Source organism: Canis lupus, chromosome 11 (genome assembly GCF_003254725.2).
Source record: "Canis lupus dingo isolate Sandy chromosome 11, ASM325472v2, whole genome shotgun sequence".
Classification (NCBI taxonomy): domain Eukaryota; kingdom Metazoa; phylum Chordata; class Mammalia; order Carnivora; family Canidae; genus Canis; species Canis lupus.
Genome location: NC_064253.1, coordinates 68104258 through 68128608, shown reverse-complemented (window position 1 = coordinate 68128608; position 24351 = coordinate 68104258). Strand labels below are relative to the sequence as shown.

Genomic DNA, 24351 nt, shown 5'->3' with positions numbered 1-24351 from the left:
GGTGTCAAGAAAGCAGCATCGCTGCCCATCTGTTTTGAGGGGGTCTAAGTGTGGCTCAGGGGGATGGACCCCGCGGTGTCTTGGGTTCTTGTTGAGTTTATTGTCCGGGGCCATCTCGATGCTTCTGCAGGAGGGAAGAGGGCCCACGTGGGGCCTTCGCCTCCCCAAGTCCAGGGCTTTGCATTCGAAACACGTGTTGGGAGCCCTTCCTGCAAGGGGATTTCATCAGCTCCCACCAGTCCGGGGGGGCGCCCGGGGTTAGCCGGGAGCTGGGGGTGTTCCTGGGCACGGCCGCCGTCCTGCTGAGAGCAGGTTTTGGAAACTGGTGCCTCTGCCAAGGACATTTCAATTTACCCCCAGGGACGGGGCTGGGGGGTGGGGAGAAAGTATTTTTAAAGCCTCCAGCTGAATGACCCAGCAAATGCCAGGTCCTTTTTATGTTTCCTCAGTCCTGGGGGGTGGGACAGCTCCGGGGACGGGGAGTTAGGAGCCCTTGGTTTGGATCCTGCGCCCAGCTTCCCTTCTGAACACCTCAGTTTTCCCCTCGCTGAAATGGGCGCGGTGACAGCCACTCCGGTGTGGCTTCCAGGCCGAAGGGAGGTGGAATCATAGAAGGTCACATCCCACGTTTGGAGAGGAGGCGTCTCAGGCCCGGAGAAAGGGAGTCCCGACGCTCCGTGGGTACCAGCGCTGGGTTAGTGCTTGCGACAGTCTAGCCCCCTCGCCAAGGGTTTTACTGCAGTGACTGAGGTCCGGGAGGCCAGGAGCTTTTGTCGCCAGTCACCTTCCGGGTGCCCAGTACGGCACCCTGCACGTAGCGGACGTTTGGCGCATTGCTGTTGATCCAGATTCTAGAACTAGGTGCTCACATCGTCGCCGTGAAGTGGGGGCTGTTACTGTCCTCATTGTAGAGACCTGAGAAGACTGAGGAGGTTCAGAGAGTTTAAGTCACCTGCCTGAGGTCACACAGCTTCTCACGGGGGTTAGTTGGTCCTTACTTTGGGGTGTGCAGGGGTGCGTCATGTTGGGAGAGCTGATTGTGTGCTTCTGTTTCCAGTGCTGTGCCAGCGGTAGCACACTGGGTAGCTTGAAATTGGCCATAATACGGGTATTTACACTATGGAACTCAGGCCACAAATCAAGCTTTTTCTTTCCTTTTTTCCTCCCCGAGAGCTGCATGTGACACGTGTTGTGGGCTGGAAGGCCAGCATTGCTCTGCAGGGCAGCCAGGAGGTGGAGGGCTCCCGGCAGTGCAGGGGGCCCCAGGGGTGCCAGGCCAGAAGGCCCTCACCCTCCTGCAGCTTCCCCCGAAGTGTGGGATTTGGGGAAGGAAACCTTTGTGAGAGGAGGCCCCTAGGCTGTCACGTGAGTTGTGCAGTGCAGCAGCCGTCGGATGTGGGAGCGGGTCAGCCGGTCAGCGTGAGCCTGAGTTCCGGGCCAGAGTGTCTGGCCTTGAACCTGAAAGTGACAGCAGCCGTCAGTGTTCTGTAAGCAGGGAAAGGCTTGACCAGAACGATGCCCTGGGAAGATTTTTCCAGCAGGGTGTGTCCAAGGGATGGGAGGCCGCGCCAGGGGCGGGGAGACTGGGAAGAGGTACTGGCCGAGCTGGGGGCCAGGAGGAGGCCAACAGCGCCCCTCCTGTGTCTCCTGAGGCCCTCCCGGGTGCTAGGCCGTGTGAACACTTGGTCCCCTTACTTTACGGGCTCACCCCTGAGGAAGGTGTTGCCCTCCGTGCAGATGAGGATGCCAGCGGGCTTTAGAAGAGCCACCAGACCGGGACCAAGGCCTTTCTGTCCACACCCTTTACATTTTTCACTCCTGGGTCCCTCCTTCATTCCAGCGTCCAACCCAACTGCTGGCCCCGTGCCGGCCAAACTCCGGTTCCAACGTCAGGAGCCCCCCCTTGCTCCCAGGCCTGGTCCCCAGCCAGCCCCTAGACCCCCGCCAGCATTCCCTATTCTGGGGGAGAGGCTGGCGATCAGAGCCAGACAAGGATGCCCCGCTGGCAATCTTCTCGGAGTCTTGAGTCCACAGCCAAGGACCAAGGACCAGGCAGGGCCTCAGATCCTGGAGTCCCGGGACTGAGTCCCACGTCAGGTGCAGCCCCACCCAGGTAAAGGATTCATTTGGAGGGTAATGCTTGGCTTGTGGCTGCAGCTCCCACTCTGCCTGCGATGTGCTGTGTGACTATGGGCAAGTGGTTTAACCTCTCTGGGCCTTTCTTCATCTGTTGAATGCCTGATCATGAGGATCCAATCAGAGAGCACATGTCTTACCCCAGAATGTTAAGAGTGGCTAAGGCTGGGATCGCTTCCTTTCCCTTCTGTGATTTTCATATGTTCCCACGTGTTGCGTAGTAGCTCGATGTGCAGAAAAAAGCACGTGGTATCAAAGTTCAAAAAGAGGAAGAGAGAAAGCGTGGGAAGGGAATTACAGAATGTCACAGAGTGTCAGTGCTCCGAAGGGCCTCAAAGGGCTCAGCCACCTTTCCCAACTTGCACAGGCAGGGAAACTGAGGCAGGGCACGTCCCAGGTCTCATCAGATCGAAGCACTGCCCAAATATGCAGTGGAGGCTTTTGTTTACTTTGCTTGTTGGTTTTCTTTCAGAATAGTAAATACTCGGCTCACAGTGTGGCTCAGTTGGCTAAACTGCGGACTCACGACTTCAGCTCAGGTCACGACCTCAGGGTCATGAGATCCAGCGCGTCGGGCTCGGAGCTCAGCTAGGTGTCAGCTTGGGATTCTGCTCGAGATTCCCTCTGCCCCACCCCCTCCTCACATGCTCACTCTTTCTCTCTCTCTCTCTCTCAAATAAATAAATAAAATCTTTCTAAAAAATCAGGATCTTTGAAAAAAAAGGAACAGGAAATATTCATTTTACTATTTTTTGTATAGCAACTATGATTTTTCAAAAACCCATGGAAGGAAAGAGTACGCTTACCTTTTATTATACTACTTGCTTACTAATCACTGTAAACATTTAGGAGTGCCTCTTGCTCTCCCTTTTCCCTTCTTCCTTCAGTTTTCTCTTCCTCCCTATTTTACTGTTTTTTTTTTATAAAGATTTTATTTATTTATTCATGAGAGACACACAGAGAGAGAGAGAGAGGCAGAGACACAGGCAGAGGGAGAAGCGGGCTCCATGCAGGGAGCTGATATGGGACTCAATCCCGGGTCTCCAGGATCACGCCCTGGGCCGAAGGCAGGCGCTCAGCTGCTGAGCCACCCAGGCATCCCTGTAGGATTCCTTTTGAGTGGAAATATCATCATTTTTTTTCCACGATCCCCTATTATTGGACACTGGGATTGCTTTCGATCTTTTCACGTACTGCAAGCTTCAGTCGCAAATGATTAAGACCGTACTGTCTGGATTCAGACAGCTTGGTTCAAAGCCAGCTTCCTTTCCTGTGAAATGGGGATGCTAATTCCTGCCTCCTTGGATTGGCACGAGAATTAAATAAAGGACACCCGAATCCACGGAAAGGCCTTTACGTAATAGGTGCGTGATGAAGTTTTGCTGTTAGCAATGAATTCCTGGCACAAATTATGCATTTTTTTGGGGGGGGGGTGAACTCTTTTCACAAAGCGTGAATTGAAGAGTGTGGGTGTCTGTGTGTGTAGAGATGTGTGCATGTGTGTGTTTTCCTCCATATGGCCACATCCTCCTCATAACCCATGTCTTGATTGGCTGAGGAAGGCCTGCCTCCTCTCCTCCTTCACTATTAGGCAGTAGACACGGTGTCTATCTGGACTGGTGAACCCTGCGATCATTTGGGGGCCACAGGGAAAAGGGTCCCAGGGAAATGGCAGCATTTCTCTCCACTTGGGAGACCTCGCCATCCCCCTTTCTGTACGAGACCCAAAGCGAGGGCTGTGGCTGATACGAGGGAAGCTCTGGAGCCAGGAAAATTAGACCCGGTCCTGCGGGGAGCAGGCCATCTGGGTGTTTCACAGATCTGGCCAAAGTCATTTATTCATGAGCTCTGTGCCAGCTGGGCCGTGGGCCAGGACTTTATGTACATAGTCTCGTTTATCATCCCAATGATCCTGTGAAGTCACTCTTACTCTCTCATTTTACAGGAAAAGAATCTGGGGTTCAGAGAGGTTAAGCCACTTGCCCAAGGCCACACAGCTTTCAAAGAGAAGCTGGAGGTCTCTGCCCACGAAGCACATGCTCCATAAACCCCTGTACCGTGCGGCCTCCCATCACCATGGCATGTCCACCTGTGTTGGCAGGCGGAATCAAAGAACCCAGAAGATCTAGTGCCAGAAGGTCGTTTCTGATAACCTCAGAGACGATCTCATTAAGCCCCACGGTTCCTAAGAGAAGGGAAGGCACTTGTTCAGTATCACTCAGGCTATATATACCCTGGGTGTCCAGTTCCCCCAGTTCTTCTTGGCTGGCTCCCCAAATCCTCGCCTGCCACCCAGATTCCCTGTGGATTTTAACGACAGGGTAAATTCAGCAACTGGGGTTGGAAGAACTGGGTGACCTTCGGGAGGGTGTTCATTTCTTTCCCATGGAAGGGAGCCCCCGTGAATTATGAAGGCACCAGCCGCTGCTTTACCCTGTGGAAAGCCTCGTGGTCCCACTGTAGCGTTTGGGGCACATGGTGCCAAAAAGTAGCAGTGCCCATCCGGGTCCCGGGCCGTGTCCTGGGCTGCCCCAGAAGTCTTGGGGGGAAGGCAGACCTACCTTCCACTCCGGTCACCATGCCGGGCCCTTAGGTGGGGCTCAGGAGGAGTGTGGAGGGCGGGCGGAGTGGTGGTGATGGGGGGGTCACAGTGCTGGGTCCTGCGGTCAGGCAGGCAGGGCTGTGTGGATGCGGCGTGCTGCTGGTACGAGTACTCGAGCCTGGCGGCCGGACGGTATTGTTGGGTGGCCAGGAGCTACTCACTTCCCCATCTCCGGGCCTCGGTTTCCTCACCTGTCAACCCCATCACACTCCTGTCCCGCCCCTTCCCAAGGCCTTTCCCAAAAGCATCTAGTGCCAGGCCGAGAAAGCAGTTTAGAGAAGCCCCCGAAAGGCTGTGTGTGCAAGCAGAGCTCCATTATCAGGTTAGAACATTGGCTTGGTGGCTTGCCGCTCGCTGGTAATCAGCTCTACTCCCAGTCTCATCCTGCTCAGGTATTAATTATCTCTCAGTGTGAGCACCGAGCATGGTTGCTAAGAGGCAGAGCTGTGTGCTTCAATCTCCCCTGGCGCTCACCAGCTTTGTGGCTGCAGGCAAGTTGCTCGGGCTCCCGGGGCCTCTATTTACCCGCCTGTAAAATGGGGATGTCACGCCAGCCTGCCTGGGTTGTGGAGGCCACAGCCAGGTGCGGACGATCCGCTCGAGTCAGTAGGTCATCCCACGTGTATTTACTGTGCTTCTCCCGTGAGGCAGCAAGTCCTGCGCTGGGCACTGGGGATATGATGGCCAGTACTTCAGAGTTCCCGGTGCCAGAAAGAGACCTGAAGCCTAATTCCTAATCGATCCCGGAGGAGGGCACTTGGGACTGAGATCTACAGGTGGCCTGTGAGGTCCCAGGGAGAAGAGGTGGGATTGGGTGATGACGGGGAGCACCATGCGGCTGTCCTGGGAACAGCAGGGAGGACGGAGAGTGGGGGAGAGGCTGGAGCAGCACCTTCTTGGGGTCTTTCTCAGAGCATCGGGCAGGATCCCTGCTTGCAGGCTCCTGGTTTGGAAACTGTCCCTGTGGTGCATGTGAGGAACGGATTGGAGGGACCCAGAGCAGAGCTTCCCGGGAGAGGCTGTGGCAGGAGCACCCATCCGCGTGGGTGCAGACATGGGACAGGTTCTGGTGAGACTGAGGAGTCGATGATGGATTGCTTATGGGGCGTAAGGGAGAGGGACATGTCCCGAATGACCGTCGGTTCTGGCTTGCGCACCTGGGCAAGGGGTGGGCCAAACTAGGGAGGGGTGGGTTTGGAGCGTGGCGATGTCATGAGGTCACCTGGGGACACGTTGCTTCGGTTAAGTAGGATTTGGCCTGTGGGTGGAGTTGGGTGCCTGGAGGGGCACAGCGGGAGCAGCGACAGGGAGGAGGGTTGGTAAGGCTTGGGGGGCAGGGTGCAAGGCGATGCTCGGAGGCTCTCTTCCTTGGTGTTAGGCGCCTGCCCCTAAGATGGGTTTGGGGTTATCCGGGGGCCGGGGGGCGGGCCTGGCGGCGGCAGCCACCTGCCATTGATGGGTTGTTGGCGGTGCTGCCTGGGTTAATGACCAGGGAGGGTGGGAGAGTGAGTGACAGGCCGTCAGGGGAGCCCGCCCCTCGCACAATGGCCCACATGGTCGCCAGAGCTGGCAGGGAGGGGCCTCATTAGGGTTTGGCTCTGCTCCACGCAGCCAGAGCCCCGCCACCCAGATGTGGGGAGGAGGCAGGGAGGGGAGGGGAGGGGAGGGGAGGGCTGGCCTGACTGCTGCGATGAGGGCACCTGGTTGTGGCCCTGGCTTTGCCAGATACTCACAGCCTGACCCTGAGAGGGTCTGTTCGCTCACTCGTGCGTGTTCCAGGCCCCCAGCTCGGACGCCGTGGCCCGTGCGGTGGCACCTCCTTCTCCCTGCGTCACTGGTGAAGAAACAGGCTTAGAGCCCCGAAGCCTCCAGGGTCACAGAGCTGGCAAGAGGTGGGGCCGGCACAGGAAGCCAGGTCTACACGGACTCGGGATCTATTTTCCTCTCCTACATGGTGGTTCCCAAACCTGGCTGCTCCTCGAATTGCCCGGAGGGCTTTTTGGACAAAGCCGAGGCCAGAGTTTTTCCATTCTCTTTTTGTTTCCTGAATCAGAACCCCTGGATCCTCGGCAGGGCTGGCTGAGGACTCACAGAGATGGGGGGACCAGGCCCTGAGCCTGCCCCCCTGCCCCCCTGCCCCCGCCCCTGCTCCTGCCCCTTGGCTCCCTCTGCTCTGGGTGCACAGCCTGCTGTTCTCAGGGAAAGCCCAGCAGCCTCCCACCTTGCCCTTTGCACCTGCCCTTCCAGAAGCCTCTGCTGCGGGCCCTCCCTGTGGCTTGTTCCTGCCTCTCTCCTCCTTTGGTCCCTTGTTGGGATGTCACCTTCCCTCAGAGATCTTCCTAGCCGACCCCACACCCTCCTCTCCAGCCTGCTACTCTCTCAGATTCTCCCCCTGGGCCATGTATCCCAGCCCACCTGGGACGCTGTAGAGTTGCTGATGTCCAGAGACTGGTTCTGTTGGTCCGGGTGAGCCTCAGGCATCAGGATCATGGATCAGCCTTGTCCAAACCTCTCTCCACGTTTGTCTTACTGTCTTGTGTTTCTGTGGAGTGGAGCTAGGACTCGGCCTCTCGTGTGCCTTGCCGTGTTCCCAGCCCCGTGATGAGCACCCAGCAGGCGGTAGGAGCTGGGCGAGGACCCGTCGAATGAACGAGATGGGGAAGAGGGAAGCTGGGGGAAAGGCAGCTTGCCCTCTGGTAGGTCCTGGGCGCACAGCAGGAGAAATTCAGCTCCCCGGTCAGTCACCCACCGCCAGTGCCACCTACAGAAGCCAGGGGTGAGGACCGCGGGTGGGGCGGCAGGGATGGCCGCAGCCTCTCTGAGGTGTGAGGCTGCACGCAGGAGGATGGGAGAGAAAAGTCCGAGCTGGAAGGGTGCTGAGCGAGCGTGCAGGCTGGGCTCCCATTGTACGGATGGGGGTACCAAGGCCTGGGGAGGGAGGGAGCCTCAGCCCAGGCCATGCCCTGGAGGGGAGAGGCTGCAGAAGAAGCTCCCAGAAGGTGGAAGCCGCTGGAGGCCTCCTTCCAGGCTCAGCACGCTGTGTGACCTTGGCCAAGCCTCTGACCTTCTCTGGACGTCAGTCAGTACTTTGGCCCCGATGGGCCCGATCCCTGGATCCCTGACCTTGGGGGTCTGTGCTGCGAGTCCTTCCCCCTTCCCGGGGCAGCGAGACCCGCGGAGGGCCTGCAAGGGGTTAAGCTCCTCCTGCTGACTCGCACTCTGCGCAGACAAACCCCCTCCTTCTGACAAACACTTGTAGGAAATCAGGCTGGGCGCTTCCTGCCCAGGCGAGGCGGCCTCAGCCGCAGCAGGGGCGGGGAGAGGTGGGGAGCGATGCTTGTCTGCGAGCTGCTGCTCCGGCTGGCAGAGCGGCCTGGAGGCGGGCCAGGGCGCCATGGAGGCAGGGGGCTCCCCAGGTTCGGAACAAAGACCTCTCAGGCAGGTCCCCTGAGCCTGGGCCTGCAGGCCGGTGCTGGAGCCCGAGAGAGGTAAGGGGGTGAGGCGGGCGGGGCAGGCCGCCTTCCCTCTGGACGGGCCAGGCGCGGGCTCTCCGGACCGGCAGGGCAGCTGGACCAGCCCAGCCAGGAAGTCACAGCTGCCGCAGCTGTTCCTACTTCTCTGGCAGCTTAGGGAGCCGGCCCGCGGGGCCTGGGTCGGTTTTCGGGGGATCTCGTCAAGCTCCCGAGTGCTGGATCCCAGTCCGAGCTCCCCATCTGATGTCTGCAACCCTGGACACGAGCCGGTCCCTCTCTGTGCCCGGGGCAGGCCCCATCGGCACTTGGAGAGTTAGTCCTGGGGCTGCTACGGGGTCTCAAAGATGATGCTCGGATGGGGGAGCTGGCCAGGAGGCAGCGGGGGTCCCCACTAACGAGCCACCCCTCCGCCGCCGCATGTAAGGGCCCAGAGAGGGGCAGACACGGCGACTCCGCAGGCTCGTGTCCCCAGAAGCCGGGCTCCTCGCCTTTCTCCTCCTCGGCCTCTGATGTTGGAGGGAGCTGGGGGCAGGAGGGGGCCATCTGGACGGGAGAGCGCTGGGGCTTCCTCAAGGCACTAGTTTTTGGCGGGAACCCCTCGAGAACAGGAGGTCTGTGGCCTGCCAGCTGTGCAGGGAGGGCAGCCGAGTTGGGGGCTCTGCGCTCAGCCTTTTTGGAGGGGCCCAGTCACTCGCTACGAGGAGTCTTCCTTCCCCTTCACTCCCGGCGCCCCCCACCCCCACCCCCAGCCCAGGTCTGATGGTTTCAGAGTCCCGGTCCGGTCCCTGGGTTTGAAGGTCTGAATCCGCTGCACTTCCTGTCTGCAAGGTGTGGTGACAGCCCGCCACCCGTCTACGACTGCTTCCCCATCTGGGAGGTGTCAGGCCGAGGTGGGAGCAGGGAGGGGGCGCCCCGCGCAGCTTCAGAAGGCCTGGGGAGGCAGAGGTAGGTGCATGGCTGCAGCTGGCCCAGGAGAACCTGAGAGATTGAGCTGCAAAGACGAGGGTCCTCAGCTTTGGAGTGGCTGAAGGGGCAGAGAAGGAAGCCCTGTGAGGGTGGCCGGCCCACTCGGGACCTGGAGAAGGAGATCAGACCAGAAGGGGCTCCGTGGACCCTCGGGCAGGGGTGAGGAGAGAGGAGGACAGCGGAGGAGAGAGGAGCCATAGGGAAGGAGGAGGGAGTGGCCGGTGCTTCCCCGGGAGGCTGGCTTCTGCAAGGCGGGCAGGGCCTGCACCTGACAGCCCTGCGCCTGTGGGGGATTTCACACTCACAGAGCCTTTTAGGGTTCAGCCCCCAGTTGGTATGGCTGGGGCTTCCACCCAGCCCCACCGCCTTTCCGGAGCAGCCCTGTGTGCCTCACAGATGGCTTGTGGCTGCCATTCGAGCACCTCTGCCCGCAGCTCTCTGCCAAGTTCTGTTCATACTTTCAGACCTCTGGGCCATCACCTATGCTGTTCCCTCGGCCTGGAATGCCCTTCCCCGTTCTTTGCCCCCACATCCTCTTTGCCCAGCTTAATGCTTCCTTCATCAATAACCCCCTGTATGGTTACCCACCCCACCCCACCCCGAATCGAAACTTTGGAACACTTGGGCTCATGTCAGTAGTCCCTGTGTCTCCTAGAGTGCTTGGCACACAGCAGAAGGTCATGGGTTTTTTAAAGTTGGCTTGCACCCACTGGGTGTTCAGTGTGGGTCTCTATAGTGGGTCCTCTATAGTGGGTCCTCAGGAGGGGGGAGGGAGTTAACAGCTCCGAAGCTGTTGCCCTCAGGAGCCACAGTCACCCAGGAACCCCACAGGTCGTTCAGCAACCACCCAGTGCACCCTCACGGGCAGTAACTCCTTGCAGAAGCTGGGGCAGGCGGTGCTCCCCCCCTTTTACAGGGAGGGGAGGTTCCGCTCGGCCGTTGACGATGAAGCAACAGCACCAGACCTGCAGCCTGGTCTCCACCCCAGCGACTTCTCTGTGGGCTGCCCAGCGAGGCATGTCCTCATCCCAGCCCGAGGCTGGCACGTGGTTGGCACCTGAATGTGTTTGTCAACTGACCCTCTGACTGGCCGGCTGGCCGGGCCCGGGCTCCATGGCACTAGGGGCCAAGGCTTGCGTGGCAGCCAGAGGCCTTGCTCAGGAGAGGCTCACGGGTTTCAGGGCCTGGGGAGCATGTGCACAACTGCGGCCAGTGACCGCAGCTCCCTCTGCTCTGATGTGCAGCTGCCCCTGGTCGCAGCGAGTTTCAGCGAGGACTGAGTCATCCCAGGAGACAGGATGTTCCTCTTTGTACACCCCTGTGATTGGACAGCCGGCTGTGCCCCATGGCTAGAAAAAGCCCCTTTAAAAAGTCAAAAAACCACATGCCTCGCCAGCCACCCAGAAGTTGCCGCCAGATTTCGGGAAGAGAAAGAGCAATGGCCCTCAGCACCTCCAACACCCCCCAAGTAGCAGGGGCCAGAAGGCCTAGTCCATCCCCAAAGGGTGGCCTTGCCTGGGGTGGCCCCTGAAATGCAGATTCCTATGCCCTATCCCAGGGCCACTGAGTCCGGCTCTCACTGGGTCAACCTAGGACTCTGCATTCTTAGAGAATTCTCAAGCACAGTCAAGCTAAAGGACCCGCTGGCAGGGATTCCCGAGGGGAGTATAGGCCCCCGGAGATACGGTATGGGAAGCAAGGGTTAGAGCTTCTCTGTTTTTTTTTTAAAGGTTTTATTTACTCACGAGGGACCCAGAGAGAGAAGCAGAAACACAGGCAGAGGGAGAAGCAGGCTCCGTGCAGGGAGCCCGATGCGGGACTTGATCCAGGACCCTGGGGTCACACCCCGAGCCAAAGGTAGATGCTCAACTGCTCAGCCACCCAGGCATCCCTAGAGCTTCTCTTTAAAAGATTGATTTAATATTGCATCTTTTTTTAAAAAAAAATTTTATGTTATTTTTCCTAATACATCAGTATGAGGATACGTACCTGTAAAGGTACCGAGAGGGAGAGAGCGCATGAGAGCAAATATACTTTCCTGATGTGTCTTGTGATAGATAATTGGAGATGCCTGGCCCAAACTAATAGTTTCAGGTCTTGCTCTGTCACTGACGAGCTGGGTGATCTTGGCCAAGTCACCTTTCCAGGCCGCACTTCAGTTTTCTCTTCTGAAAAATACTGTGCCTGTGACCTACTCGCCTGCTCGGGATGAGGGCAGAGGGAGGACGCCTGGCTCAGTGCACACAGCATATGTGGTGGCGGGGGTAGGTGGGGGTCGTGGGGAGTCCCGCGGGGTCATCTGGAGGCAATTCTGGGGGGAGAGAGGCCCCTGAGCCCTGGTGCAGGAGCAGGGGTGGCAGCCAGAGGCCGTACGGTGTGGTTCCCTCCCTGTCCCTGCCCCAGCCCCGGGAAGGCTGCAGCCTCTCTTGTGAGGCACCGTTCCCCGGGGAGCTTTCTGTCCAGAAATAGCTGCCTGCTGACTTTTCTCCACCGTGTAAATCAAGGCTCTGAGCAAGACCCAAGTGCTCACGAAGCTGCAGGGACACAGACCTGCCCGTCCTCCAGGGAGGCCTGGGATTAGACACCATCATCTAAGGGAAGAGCCCCGGCCTAGGCTGTGAGGTGACCTTTCACCCCAGCCTTGTGGGTGGCTTCGGGTGCGGGCCCTGTGCTCTCTGGGCCTCAGTTTTCACACCTGTAGAGTGGGGCTTTTGCATGAGCTGCCCTGGAGCTAGGCAGGTGGGACCATCGGCTGGGTGCTTGCAGGGTGGGTGGGAAAGAAACAGGAGATGAGAGAGCGGGAAGGGAAAGAGGGAGAGGAGGAGAGGATGGAAGGAAGGAGCAGCCCCGCCAGCCGTCCTGCTCTGCCACAGGCCCCTCTGCAGCCAGACTCCGTCTTCTGGCTCCTTCTCCCCAACCAGTCACAGAGGAACTTCTAAGCAGCCCCTGTGCTGTGCTGTCCTGAGCGGGGGCTGCACTGACTGGGACCCGAGAGGGCCTCCTGGATCTGGCCGTCCCCCTCCTTGCCCCCACCCGTATCTCGTTCCAAAACATTTTCATCACCCCGAAAGGAAGCCTCATACCCGCGAAGCAGCCCCTCCCCATCTCGCCCTCCCCTGCCCCCCGGAACTGCCAGCCTGCTTTCCGTCTCTATGGATTTACCTATTCTGGATATTTCGTGGAAATGGAATCCTACGTGTGGCCTTCGGTGCCTGGCTTCTTTCACTTCGCCGAATGTTGGCAGGCTCACCCTCCGGGTGGCGTGTGCCAGCACTTCTTCCCCCTTGGCCCGCCGAGCGGCGCTAGGTCGTGCGTGTGCACCACACGGTGCTGCTCCACTCACCCGTGGATCGACATCTGGGCCCTTTCCACCTCCCGCTATTGTGAATAGCGCTGCTCTGGACGTGCGGGTACGCCTACCGGTTTGAGTACCTGTTTTCAATTATTTGGAGTCCTGGAATGTTCTTTTCACCCCCCTCGCAGTCCGCGTTCTTCAGGCCCGAGAGGGGGTCAGGGAAGGTTTCCCGGAGGAAGCGGCTTCTGGGCTAAGTCTTGCCTGCATCCCGGTCCTGCTCACCTTGATTTGTAGTTGCTGCCTGTTTGTCCGCTTCCGCCTGGGCTCTCGGTTCTCAGGGGGGCAGGGCCACTGTCCCCGCACCCATGCCTGGGGCCTGGCCCACCGTGGCCACTGCTAGCGCACAGGCACCTCTTGCCAGTGTGCTGGCCTCTGGCTCCTGACCCTGTATCTCGACTGATTTATGAAAGCCTTGAGGGAGAAGAGGAGTCATCCGTCATCCTCCTGGTTTCTCTAAAGAGAAGGAAGGTGGCGTGACTGGCCGGGGTCACGGGCTTCGAGGGGCTGGAGCTGGGGCTGCCTGCTGCCAGCGTTCCTGTCGGGGAGCCGCTGTGAAGCAGGGAGGGGGCTGGATGAGTGATGCTGTCCCTTGGCTGTGTCCCCCCAGGCTGCAGGCAGGATGGCTGGTACTGAGAGGAGCTGGCGGTGACTCGGGTACCCACGGTGGCAGCTCCGTCTCCTGAAGATGAAGTGGCCCAGGTGAAGCGCAGGCTGGGCCCAATGGCCAGCTCCCGGACGGAGGTGCGCTGGGCCCAGCTGGGCCTGGGGAGGGGGCCCCATCGGCGACGCTGGGCCTGGCCCGAAGAGGAAAAGGATGGCGACGGGAGCGGGGGAGAAGAGGGGCCCTTTCCCGGGGCCACCAGCCCCGAGCTCCTGGACGACTTCCGGCTGGCGCAGCAGCGCCTGCAGCCGCTGGAGTGGGACCCGGGCCCGCAGCCTGCAGAACGCCAGGATTCCGCATCGGGAGAGTCTGCGGGCGAGGGTGAGACTGACCCCCCAGCCCCACCCCCGGGGGACCCGAACATGCCACCTTCCGGTGGGAGGTGGGGAATGGAGGGTGTTTGGGTGATTTTTTAAAAAAAATTAAAATGCATAAAACCTATAATTTAAAAATTTCAAAGATTTGAATTACACAGGTAGTAATGTTCATTGCAGAAAGATCAGCAAATAGAAGCAAAAAGAGGAAAATGACTTATTATCCAGATAACTGCTCTTTTCCATATGTATGTATGCAAATGTAATATGCATTTGGAACAGTGCTCTGCAATAATGATAGGGTAACCTGCTTTCTTTTGTGACTTAATAGACGTGAACGTCTTTCCAGCTCATCATGTGTCCCTCCACAAGTCATTCCTAATGCATGCAAAGCAATTCCAGGGGGTGGATGTTTTGTGATTTGGGGACCAATCTCTTGCTGGGCACTTAGGTGGTTTCTAGTTTTTGCTGTTATAAATAATGCAGAGATGAAGATCAGTGCACACGTGATTTGATAATAACCTTGGTCATTTGAAATGCTTGGTCCCGGGGTTACGACCATTGTTAAGATTTTTTTTTTTTTAAAGCCCAATTAACGATGACAATGCTGCCATCCTTTGTTTTCTAAAATGAGTGCTTCCTTTGCATGGAGACCAGCTTAGACTAAATTCCTAGTTTTGCCAAGAAGTCCCCGTCTCTGAATCTTGGTTTCCCCATCTGTGAAACGGAAGCAGTGATGCCTCTGAGAATAGCACGAGCTTGTGATGTGGTGCTGGTTGCACTCCCAGCGTGAACGAAACGCCCGGACTCAGGATTCTGTGAATCAGGCAGGCCCCTGTGGCTGGAGGCAGATTGTGGGGGCTGCTTCAAGTGGGGTTTTCCCAGTCAGGAGCCACTTCCAACCCGAAGGGAAAGGTCACTGGCGTTCACTGGGAGGAAAGGGCAGAGGCAGCTCTTCCTAAGGTCACATAGTAACCCCTTGCTATGACATAATAGCCGCTGCTGTGTCCTTTGCCCTTCCTGTGTGCCAGGCGCAGGGCTGAGCATGGAGCAAGCCATGTCTCCTTCCTCCTCCCCACCTCCTCCCCACTGGAATGAGCTTCCAGTCCAAGTAAGGGCTGCCAGAGAGGTCAGCCACTTGCCCATGGCCCCCAGGAAGGGATCAGAGGAGTCACGATGGAACCCAGGACTCCCTGGCTGCAAAGCCTGCTTTTCTCACGCCCCCTGCATGACCCCCCATGATCGGGGACGGAATAGCAGAGACTAACTCGCTGGGACCTTGGTACTAAGTCCACGATTACTGTGAGCCACTGCATGATCTTCGGCAAGTTACTTAACCTCTCTGGCCTTCACATGTGCTGCTGTAAACAAGAGACACTTGCTGAAGGGGATTTTAAGGAGTTGAAGGATGTAGAGGTGCCCGGGGAAAGGCCACGGGGGAGCAGAGAGTAATAAAAGGTTATGACAAAGGTGTATCTGCCCGGAGCGCAGGGTCTGTGTTTGATGGTCCCAGGTTGTGTTTTATGAAACTTTGGGTCTATCCCAGAGGCTGAGACAAGTTCTAGGACAAAAAAGGTGCTCAATAAACCTTGACTGCATGGAGGATGCATAGTTGCATGCATGAATGGGTGGGTGGGTAATGGATGGGTGAGTGGGTGGGTGGAGAGGTGGACAGATGGGAGAGTGGGTAATGGATAGATGAGTGGGTGGTGGACAGGTGGATGGATAGATGGAGGAGTGGATGGATAGATGGATGGCTGGGAGGATAAGTAGATGGTTTAAAGGGGGATAGATAGAGGAAGGGAGAGATGGGTGGATGGACGGGTGGATGGATAGACGGGTGAGTGGGTACTGGATGGGTAGGTGGATAGATGTTTGAAAGGATGGATGGTTGGGCCAATGGGTGAATGAATGACGGATGGGTAAGTGGTTGGGAGGATAGTGAATGGATGGGATGGACAGATGGATGGTGGATAGATGGCTGAGTGGGTGCTGGATGGGTGGATGGGTAGATGGATGGCTAGGAGGATTAGTAGGTGGGTGGATAGGTGGACAGAGGAAGGGAGAGATGGGTGGATGGATGGATGGATGGGTGGATAGATGGGTGAGTGGGTGCTGGGTGGGTAAGTGGTTGGCAGGATAGTGAATGGATGGGTGGATGGATATGTTTTGACCACATCATCCTCCCTCCCTCCCTCCCTCCCTTCTTTCCTTCTTTCCATTCAGTCAACAAATATTGAGCATCTACTCTGCAAATACAATAGTAAACAAGAACAGAGGTGTCCTTGCCCCCAAGGAGATCACAGTGCGGTGGGGGAGAAAAATACTAATGAAATGATCGTGTAAATACCTGAAAAACCGGAGCTGTGATAAGTGTTCCAAAGTAGAAGTATTCAGCCCTATGAAAACCTATAAAAGGGAGAATCTGACCCAGTTAGGGAGATCTGAGATTTCCCTGATGAGGTCAAGGTTGAGCTAATGCCTGAAGGACAGTTAGGAGTTAGTTAACTAGGCAAAAGGAAGGAGGGAGGAGCCTGGCAGAGAGATCAGCATGGGCAAAGGCCCTGTGGTTGGAGCAATGTGGCATGGTTAGAGCAGGGAAGGGGGGGCAACCATATGAGAGAGATGGATCAGGAAAGCTGATGGGGGGTAGAGACAGGGATCTTAGGAGCATACTCTGTCCTGGGAACAGCAAGATTTTGCTGAGTCTTCAGAGGAAGGATGAGGGTGAGGATAAAGGAGATTATTACGTGGCTACTGCAGGGGTCCAGGCAAGAGAGGATGTTGACCAGCATAAAGGTCGTGTGGGATTAAGAGTACTAGGGGGGTTTGAGAGGTCTGTAGGAGGTGATCGTGACAGGATCAGGGTCCGAATAGACTATGGGGATGAGGGGGACAGATGGCCAAGGTGCTGCCCAAGCTTCCGGCTTGTGCAACTGGATGGGGTGGTGTTTCCATTTGCTGAGACAGGAAATACTGAAGGGACAGCGGGGTTTGAGGATCAGGATTGAGGGACCAGAGACAACTAGAAGAGGTGATAGGTGAGTACCTGGCCACATGGGAGGGACCAGTGGGATTCTTGCCATCATGAAAGCCCAGCGGGGTGAAATGACTCTGGGAATGTTACACAGCGAGTCCAGAGCTGGTACATCCTAAGCAGTGACCTGTCTTTCCAGAGTTTGAAGCGGAGGATGTGGACAGCCCAGAAAGTTCCATCGTGCCTCTCAGCTGGCTCCCTCAGCAGGATCCTCAACTGGCCGTGACTGAAGAGGAACCGGATGAGGCCCCCGAAGGTCCGGAGGTGGAGGAAGCTGGAGAGAGCTCCCCAAGACTGGAGCATGAGACTGGTCTCAGCTCAGGGGGCAATGGAAACACCAGCCCCGGGGCTCTGGGGTGGGGTCAGGACACAGGCCGTGTGGCCGCTGGCAAGCAAGCCGGTGGAGACAAACTTCCAGAACATTCTGAGGTCAACCCAGCTATTGACCTCAGCTCTGCAAGGTCCTGGAGCAGTGGGACCGTGAGCCTTGACCAGCCCAATGACAGCCTCGAATCTACCTGGGAAGGGGAAACTGATGCCCCCCAGCCCGCCGCCCCGGCAGAAACTTTACCACGGAGCTCCAGCCACCACCGGCTACACGCAAACCCCAGAACCGGAGGCAGTGTTGCTTTGGCAACGCCCACGGAATTCCAGGACTCCTCGGTACCCCAGGCCCAGAGCCTCCAGCGTCCGGCCGGTAAGTGGAGAGAAAGTACCAGCCCTCACCTGGAGGACCATGCTTGGAAACGGACACGGACGTCACCCAAGCCACTCCCTTCTCGGTTCACCGGCTCCATCAGCCCCCTGAATCCACCCAGGCCAGCCCGGCAAGACAGGCTGCCGCCCCGGCAGGGGGCCACTCTGGCTGGCCACTCGGCTGCTGATGCCTCCAAGTACGGGCGGGGGCAGCTGAACTACCCACTCCCCGATTTCTCCAAGGTGGGACCGCGGGTGAGGTTCCCCAAAGATGAGAGCTACCACCCCCCCAAGGCCAAGAGCCACGGCAGGCAGCCTCAGGGCCCTGCCAGGCCTCTGATCTTCAAGTCACCTGCTGAGATTGTGCGGGAGGTACTGCTGAGCAACGGCGAAGCCTGCCCGGCCAAGGACCCACCTCCTGCCCACCCCATCACCAGGGTGCCCCAAGAATTTCAGACACCCGAACAAGCCACCGAGCTGGTCCATCAGCTCCAGGTAAGCTGGACTCACGTCTCTAGGCATGTCACCAAGGCACCTGCCGGCCCCGGTTTGCGGAGGTTTGGGTTTGAGGCGGTTTGGGTAGGAGGTCTTAGGACTGGGCCAGGAATCCCCCGCTGGTAGATGGTTGTTAGGAAGATAGTTCTAAGCCCTTTGCTCAGAAAGAGCAGTGCTGGGGCAGCCCCGGTGGCTCAGCGGTTTAGCACCCACCTTCAGCCCAGGGCCTGGTCCTGGAGACCCAGGATCGAGTCCCACGTCGGGCTCCCTGCATGGAGCCTGCTTCTCCCTCTGCCTGTGTCTCTGCCTCTCTCTCTGCATCTCTCTGTGTCTCTCATTAATAAATAAATAAAATCTTAAAAAAAAAAAAGTAGTGCTTGCAGCCATGCCACAAGGATAGTCCGCGCTTTTGTTGGTTTTTAACTTCTGCTGTGAGAAATTCAGAACATACATAACACAGAACATGGTATAATGAACCCCCAAGTACCAGCCATGGGGTTCCACCCATGTACCTGCTGCTCAGCCCCCAGCAACCGTCTTCACTCAAGGCCTCGCCTCTTTTCCTACTCACCTTATTGGAATATTTTGAGGCAAATTTTCAGGCATCAAATCATTTTCCCCAGAAGCATTTGAGTGTGTATGTGTGATGATAAGGACTCCATCTGAAGCGTCACGATACCATGAGCGTGCCTGAGAGCCAGCACCAGTTCCTTAATACTGTCCATACCCGGCCCGTTATCTCCGCTCGTGTATTCTGATTGGTTCGAACCATGGTCCAAACACAGCTCACCTATTGCATGTGAGCAATGTGACTTTCAAGTCTCCCCTGTCCCCATTTTTTTTCCAAATCTCTTTCTTCCTTATAATTTTTTTAAAAGATTTTATTTATTTATTCATGAGAGACACAGAGAGAGAGAGGGGGGCAGAGACCCAGGCAGAAGTAGAAGCAGGCTCCATGCAGGGAGCCCGACGTGGGACTCGATCCCGGGTCTCCAGGATCACGCCCTGGGCCGAAGGCAGGTGCTAAACTGCTGAGCCACCCGGGCGGCCCATCTTCCTTATAATTTATTTGTTGAGGAAACCAGTTCTGTCCTGCAGAGTCTCCCACATTCTGGAGTTTGCCGACACGCCGTCTCCTATCTCTTCCCAAGCTCCCCTGCCCTCTCCTCGTCCTATTTATCGTCGGCCTAGAGCTAGAAGCTTTGTGGGCTTGCAGCCATCTGTTTATTTCCCCATTTCCCCCTCCAGGCCACGAGCTCCACGCGGGTAGGGTATTTTTTTGGCAAGAGCACGTCACAGGTGGCTCGTTGAAGAGGCACCTGCTGCTTGCTCGCCTCTCATTTGTGATGTCAGTGGCCACCGGTGGCCGTGGCCGTGACCCAGTCCTCCCTTTGGGGGTGGCAGAGTGGTAGTAACCGAATGCCACCATTCCTTCTTGCTGGAAATCTTCTATAAAGTAAAGATTTCCGTCAGCAGCTATTTGGTTACTGGGGTCTTGTTCATGTGGGAAACACAGGAGAAGTGCTCGCTTCCGTCCTAATTCCCAGTTCTCAGAGCTGTCTTCCTCGACATCCCTCAAAGGTGACCGGGTGCCTTTGTTTTTGCCTTTCCCGTGTCGCGACTTGTTTGGGGAAGCCGTTCAGTTTTGTTTAGGGCAAGCAGTGACCCCGGGTACACGCGACTGTGCTCTCCGAGCCTTCTACGGGACCCTCGGAGGACTTATTCTATCTCCCATTAAAAAAAAAAAAAAAAAAAAAAAAACCCACCTACGAAGCCCAGGCTCGTCCAGCGCTGGGGGTAGAGGCGGGGAAGAGTCGTGGGCCTCGGCCTGCAGCGCCGACAGGTTTGCAGGGAGGAGGCCGGAGGGGCAGGTGCGGCCCCCCGGGACGGGGCCCCCACCCCGATTCACCGTCAGCCGAGCTAGCAGGCTGTCCTGCCGCCTCTCCCACTCGGACCTTGGCCCCGTCGCGGGGCGTATGCTGCTTGCGAGCCTGGGTGGGGGGCCCTCCCGGCGAGGGCGCGTGACGTGACGTGTCGGCCTCCCTCTCCCGCAGGAGGACTACCACAAGCTCCTCACCAAGTACGCCGAGGCCGAGAACACCATCGACCAGCTGCGCCTTGGCGCCAAGGTACGGGCTGCGTAGGGCGGAGGTGGGCGGGGGGCCTGGCGCCCCGAGGTGATGCTCTCCCACGGCCTTCGCTCCTGCCTCCTGAGACCCTGGGGATACAAGGACCCGGTCCTCCATCTACCACAAGGTCCCTCTGTGACCTTGGACGGTGACCTGCCCTCTCTGGGCTCTATGTCCCTCATCATCGATGAGCTTTGAGGTCCCTGAATCCTAGAATCCGGGGGTTCCCAGGATCTTCACCGGAGCAGCTCTGGGGTCAGACCACCTGGGCTGCGCTCCTGCCTCTATTACCGACCAGCTGTGTGACCCCAAGCAAGTTTCTTGGGCTCTCTGAGCCTCAAGGGAGTAGCACAGAGTTTCTGCTGGGCTCCTGGTGCTTATTTCCTGGGCCTGATCCTTCCTGAATGTCTCCTGCACAGCCTCCCCCTCGCCCCCTGACCCCGTGCCCAGGATGTAGCAGGGGGAGTGCGGAGGGGGAAATCCATCCCCCCACCACCCTGCTCAGCCCCCACCCTGACTTGGGAGGAGGCTGTGAGTTCTCACTTGGGACCTTCCCCTTTCTGGGGTGAGGCAGGAAGTGGGGCCTGTTGCAGCCCCTCGTGGCTTCCTGCTTCCGCCACCCCCTCTTTCACCACCAGGCCACAGAGGAGGAGGGGTGCAAGCTGAGGTGCAGAGATGCAGACCTTCCCTCTCCCACCTGGCCGGCCCCTGTCCTGCTCTGGGACCCCTCCCCTGCCACGGGCTGCTCTCAAGCCTCTAGCGGCACTTCTGGGAAGTGTCCCCGAGACAGCCAGCCGGCCGAGATAAGAAAATGGAAGAGGTCCTGCTCTAGGAGCTCTTGTCCTGCGTCCCCACACCGGCCTCAGGACACAGCAGGTCCCTTCGATTCTGGCCTCCTGGGGCGCATCTGTTGCGGGAGTTGATCAGACCTTCCTCCTGGGAGCCAGTGGGTTCCCCCTTCTAGCTCTCCAAACTACGGAGCCAGGGTCGGGGTGGGAGGGCAGGGGAAGCTGGAGAGGATGTAGGTGCCTCTGTGAGGCACCCTCCCTGGAAGGACCATGCTCACATGGCTGCAGCCTCCTAGAAGCTCCGTGGAGCAAGGCCCTGGTGATCAAATCCAAACCCTCAGCTCCCCCATCTAACAAATTGAGAATTTGGTCCCCCCGGGAGGGGCCGAGGCTGCCAAAGTTCAAGGTCAGGGCAGAGCCTTAGAGCATCACCTCCCTCCCTGTCCTCCTTGCTTCCTCCTTTACTCACTTAAGAGAACGAGCCAGTATGTGGAAAGCGCGTACCAGGGCCTGGCAAATGCTCCCCAAGAGATGGGGACCGTTCTTCCCTGGAGAAATATGAACATGGAGGTGTTTGGTCCACAGGGCAGGCTTGGACACCGTGGGAGCACAGCCGTGGTGCCTCTGGTCATGGGTGCTCCCCAGCCTAGTGGGGACCCGGGTCTCCCCATGGGCGGTCACCTTGTCCTGGCTGATGACCCAGACCCATCTCTCGTGTGTGTCAGGAGCAGCGTAGGAGGGAAGGTGGGAGAGGCTGGGAACGGTTCAGCACCAGCTCACTCACTCTCACTTTCTGGAAAAACAACCCCTTAGTTTGGGGGTTCTCCTCAAGAGAAGGGTGAGCCTAGGTCAGCTAGACTCTTCCAGAAGCAGGATGACTGTCCCCCGGCCCCCCAGTCTCCCAGCTGCCCTGGGGAGTGGTACAGGCAGGGCCCACCATCGCAGTGGGCTGAAGAGGACACGGAGCCCAGGGGAGGCGGGGATGGCACGGGCCTACGGGCCGAGGGGGCCTGGCTTCCAGCTGGGCTTTTCACCCTGCGCCCAGTTCGGTAGTCGCCTACCCTGAGACTCCTGAGTGGCCTCCTGCGCAGAGCCCTTCCCAGGAAGGCCAGTTCCTGCAGGCAGGAATGTCACTGCTCCTTCATACTACCTGGTGGGAGTGGACTCCCCAGGGACCTGCTGAGCTGCGCCCCCCCAATCTGCTCAGAGCGCAAGGGGGAGGCGTGGGCCCACATGGGAGGGATCAGCCCGGGAACATTGCCCTCGGGACGCCCAGGCCAGCCCAGCAATGGGTGGGGACGCAGGGGAAGGGGACTGGCATTCACAGGAAACGGGTGCCAGGCCCCAGGCTAAGTACTACCAAGGGGACCTCGCTTGAGCTTCCCAAGAGAAAACTGAGGCACAGCCAAGCTGTGGTTTGTTCAACACCCTACAGCTGGTAGGGGATTAAACCTTGGGGGATTAAACCTATGTCTGCCTGATGCCAGAGTGGGCGCCCTTGTCCCCAGGCCTGGGTGAGCAGGACTCGGCTGTGGTGCTGTGTAGGTGGCCGAGGACACGCGGATGCGGTGGGGGTAGGGGGCGCGGGGGCCGACTGGGAACAGCAGCAGCGATAGTGAGGTTTACTGACCACCGTCCTGAGTGATTTACCACTGGGCACGCGGGCTCGGAGAAGCTCAGAAACCTGCCCATCGCCAGCAAGCAGGTGCCAGAGCCGGGCTGGAGCCCAGCAGCCTGGCTCCTAAGCCTGACATCAAGCCCACCCTCTTCTAGAAGAACCAGGTCTTGCAGCTGGCGAGGCTGCCGGAGAGTCCCCAGGCCCGGGCTGGGTGGGGGCACCACTGGATCGGACCCAGGGCTGCTCAGGAGTCACTGCCAGGCTCCAGCTCAGGGCCAGAGTTGGTGGTGATCTCACCGATGCGCTGCCGCGCCGTCACCTCCCCCCAGCTGTCCTTGGGCTCAGCTGCAGGGGCATCTGGATCCGGGCCAGACCAGATACTCCCCCAGAAAGAATTGGGGGCAGGGAGTGACATAAAGCTGCTTATCCTAAAATGTGCGTTCTGCTGACCACTCGTGGGTGGGTCCGGGAACCCCGCTAATGGAGGTGGAGGCAGGGGGCCTGGAGGTTAGTCTTCAGAGGAGTCGGGGAACATTTCCTCTTCTCTCTACTCCCCCCTCCTCGCCCCATTCATAAAGCCCATTAGCATTTTAAAGGCTGTGAGAAGCCCATCTGTGCGAGACTAGCCCGTTACTTAACCCCGTGTCTCCCACACTCGCTGGTCTACTGTTCACGGATTAACCCCCCTGAGGGAGCCGATCCAGCCTCAGGGAGCTCCGCGGGACACCCTGGCTTAAAAGGAGTGCCGGGGTGCTGGGGCGGGTGCTGGCTACGGCCAGAGACAGATCCCCAAAGGGAGGGGCCTGAGCAGCTTCGAATTACCCACACTCACCCCCCATCCTTCCCAGCCCATCCCCTGAAACAGCCCGGTCCTGTCACTCGCAAGGTTGGGCCTTGCTGGGCCAGGCCTGGGGCTGGGGGAGGGGCGGGGTGGGCAGGTGAGGCAGGCAGGAGGGCTGGGCTTTCCCCAGATTTGGGTCACCCTGGGAGGAAAGGGGTGCTGATGGAAAAGCCCCCACAGGCGGGTCTGAGCAGATGGTGGAGGGGATTATTAAAATCCAGCTTTGTTCTCATCAGAGGCTGGGTCTGAAGGAGGGGGAGGCGGTGGGGGCCAGGCCATGCTGGGCCATTGTCCCTCACTTTGGAGTAGATTTTTCTGCCACAGCCAGGACGTGAAGAGCAGCTTAAGCAGGGAGAGGCTGCCTGCCAGGGGGCTAGGGAGCGCCCTTTATCAGGCATACCCTGGGGCAGCAGGGGGCAGTAAGATAAGCAGCCTGTAGGGGAATAGCTTTTCCAAGGACCTGCCTCCTTGATGGCCGCATAAATGACAATGGTGATGGTGATGGTGATATGATGATGAAGATAATGATGATGGTAGTGATGGTGATGATGGTGATGGCGATGATGGTGGTGATAGTGATAGTGGTGGTGATGGTGATGACAGTGGTGGTGATGATAATGGTGATAAAGACGGTGGTGATGGTTATGACAATGGTGATGACGATGGTGATGACGATGGTGACAATGGTGATGATGGCGATAATAATGGTGATGTGCAATGATGGTAACAGCAGTAATAATGGTGATGATGAATGTGAGGGTGGTGGCTTCTGTTTATTGAGCACTCACTTTGTGCACAGAGAATTAGCTAAATCACCTGTTCTAGGACTCGAATGTGGGCAGGGGTAAGGCCCACTGGTCATTATTTTTAGCTTTGTGGGCCAAACAGCCTCCGTGGTGATGGCTCAACCCCACTGTTGTAGCCTGAAAAACCATGGACAATACATAGGCAAGCATAGCTGTGTCCACTAGAACATTGTTTCCAAAAACAGACCATAGTTTGCCAAACCCCCACACTGGACCACCGTGCGCACACGGTCTTCTGTGACCTTGGCCTCCCCGGCCATCAGCCTGACTCCAGATGCTCCCGCAGACACTGGGCTGCTTACCATTTGGAGTCCACCCTCCAATGCTGGAGACCTGCGACGGGAGAGATCGGCTAGTTCACTTGTTGGTTTACTCACCCATTCAAACAACCCTCAATTGCTGTTACTATCAATGTGATAATTATGATTGAAAAT

The 24351-nt window shown here is 57.8% G+C and overlaps 2 protein-coding genes across 5 annotated transcripts in view; one reads left to right on the top strand and one right to left on the bottom strand.

Moving 5' to 3' along the window:
- ATP6V1G1 (ATPase H+ transporting V1 subunit G1) overlaps window positions 1-24351 on the bottom strand; it is a 247032-nt gene that overhangs the window by 148230 nt on the left and 74451 nt on the right. The window contains exon 1 of one of the 2 annotated variants that reach the window (XM_049116402.1): window positions 671-674. The exons of the other annotated variant lie outside the window; for it this stretch is intronic. The gene's annotated coding sequence lies outside the window, so the exon portion shown is untranslated. Of the gene's footprint in view, window positions 1-670; window positions 675-24351 lie in introns of those variants that run through there. 2 annotated transcript variants of the gene reach the window in all.
- The window catches only part of AKNA (AT-hook transcription factor), a 50722-nt gene that overhangs the window by 1170 nt on the left and 25201 nt on the right, over window positions 1-24351 (top strand). Inside the window, exons 1-5 of one of the 3 annotated variants that reach the window (XM_035697228.2) lie at window positions 8005-8226; window positions 10908-11034; window positions 13140-13514; window positions 16684-17735; window positions 19790-19864. In XM_035697228.2, coding sequence (XP_035553121.2) covers window positions 13253-13514; window positions 16684-17735; window positions 19790-19864 — 1389 coding nt within the window. In that variant the 5' untranslated portion in view covers window positions 8005-8226; window positions 10908-11034; window positions 13140-13252. Of the gene's footprint in view, window positions 1-8004; window positions 8227-10907; window positions 11035-13139; window positions 13515-16683; window positions 17736-19789; window positions 19865-24351 lie in introns of those variants that run through there. The other 2 variants (XM_025432234.3, XM_025432235.3) reach the window with 2 other exon arrangements.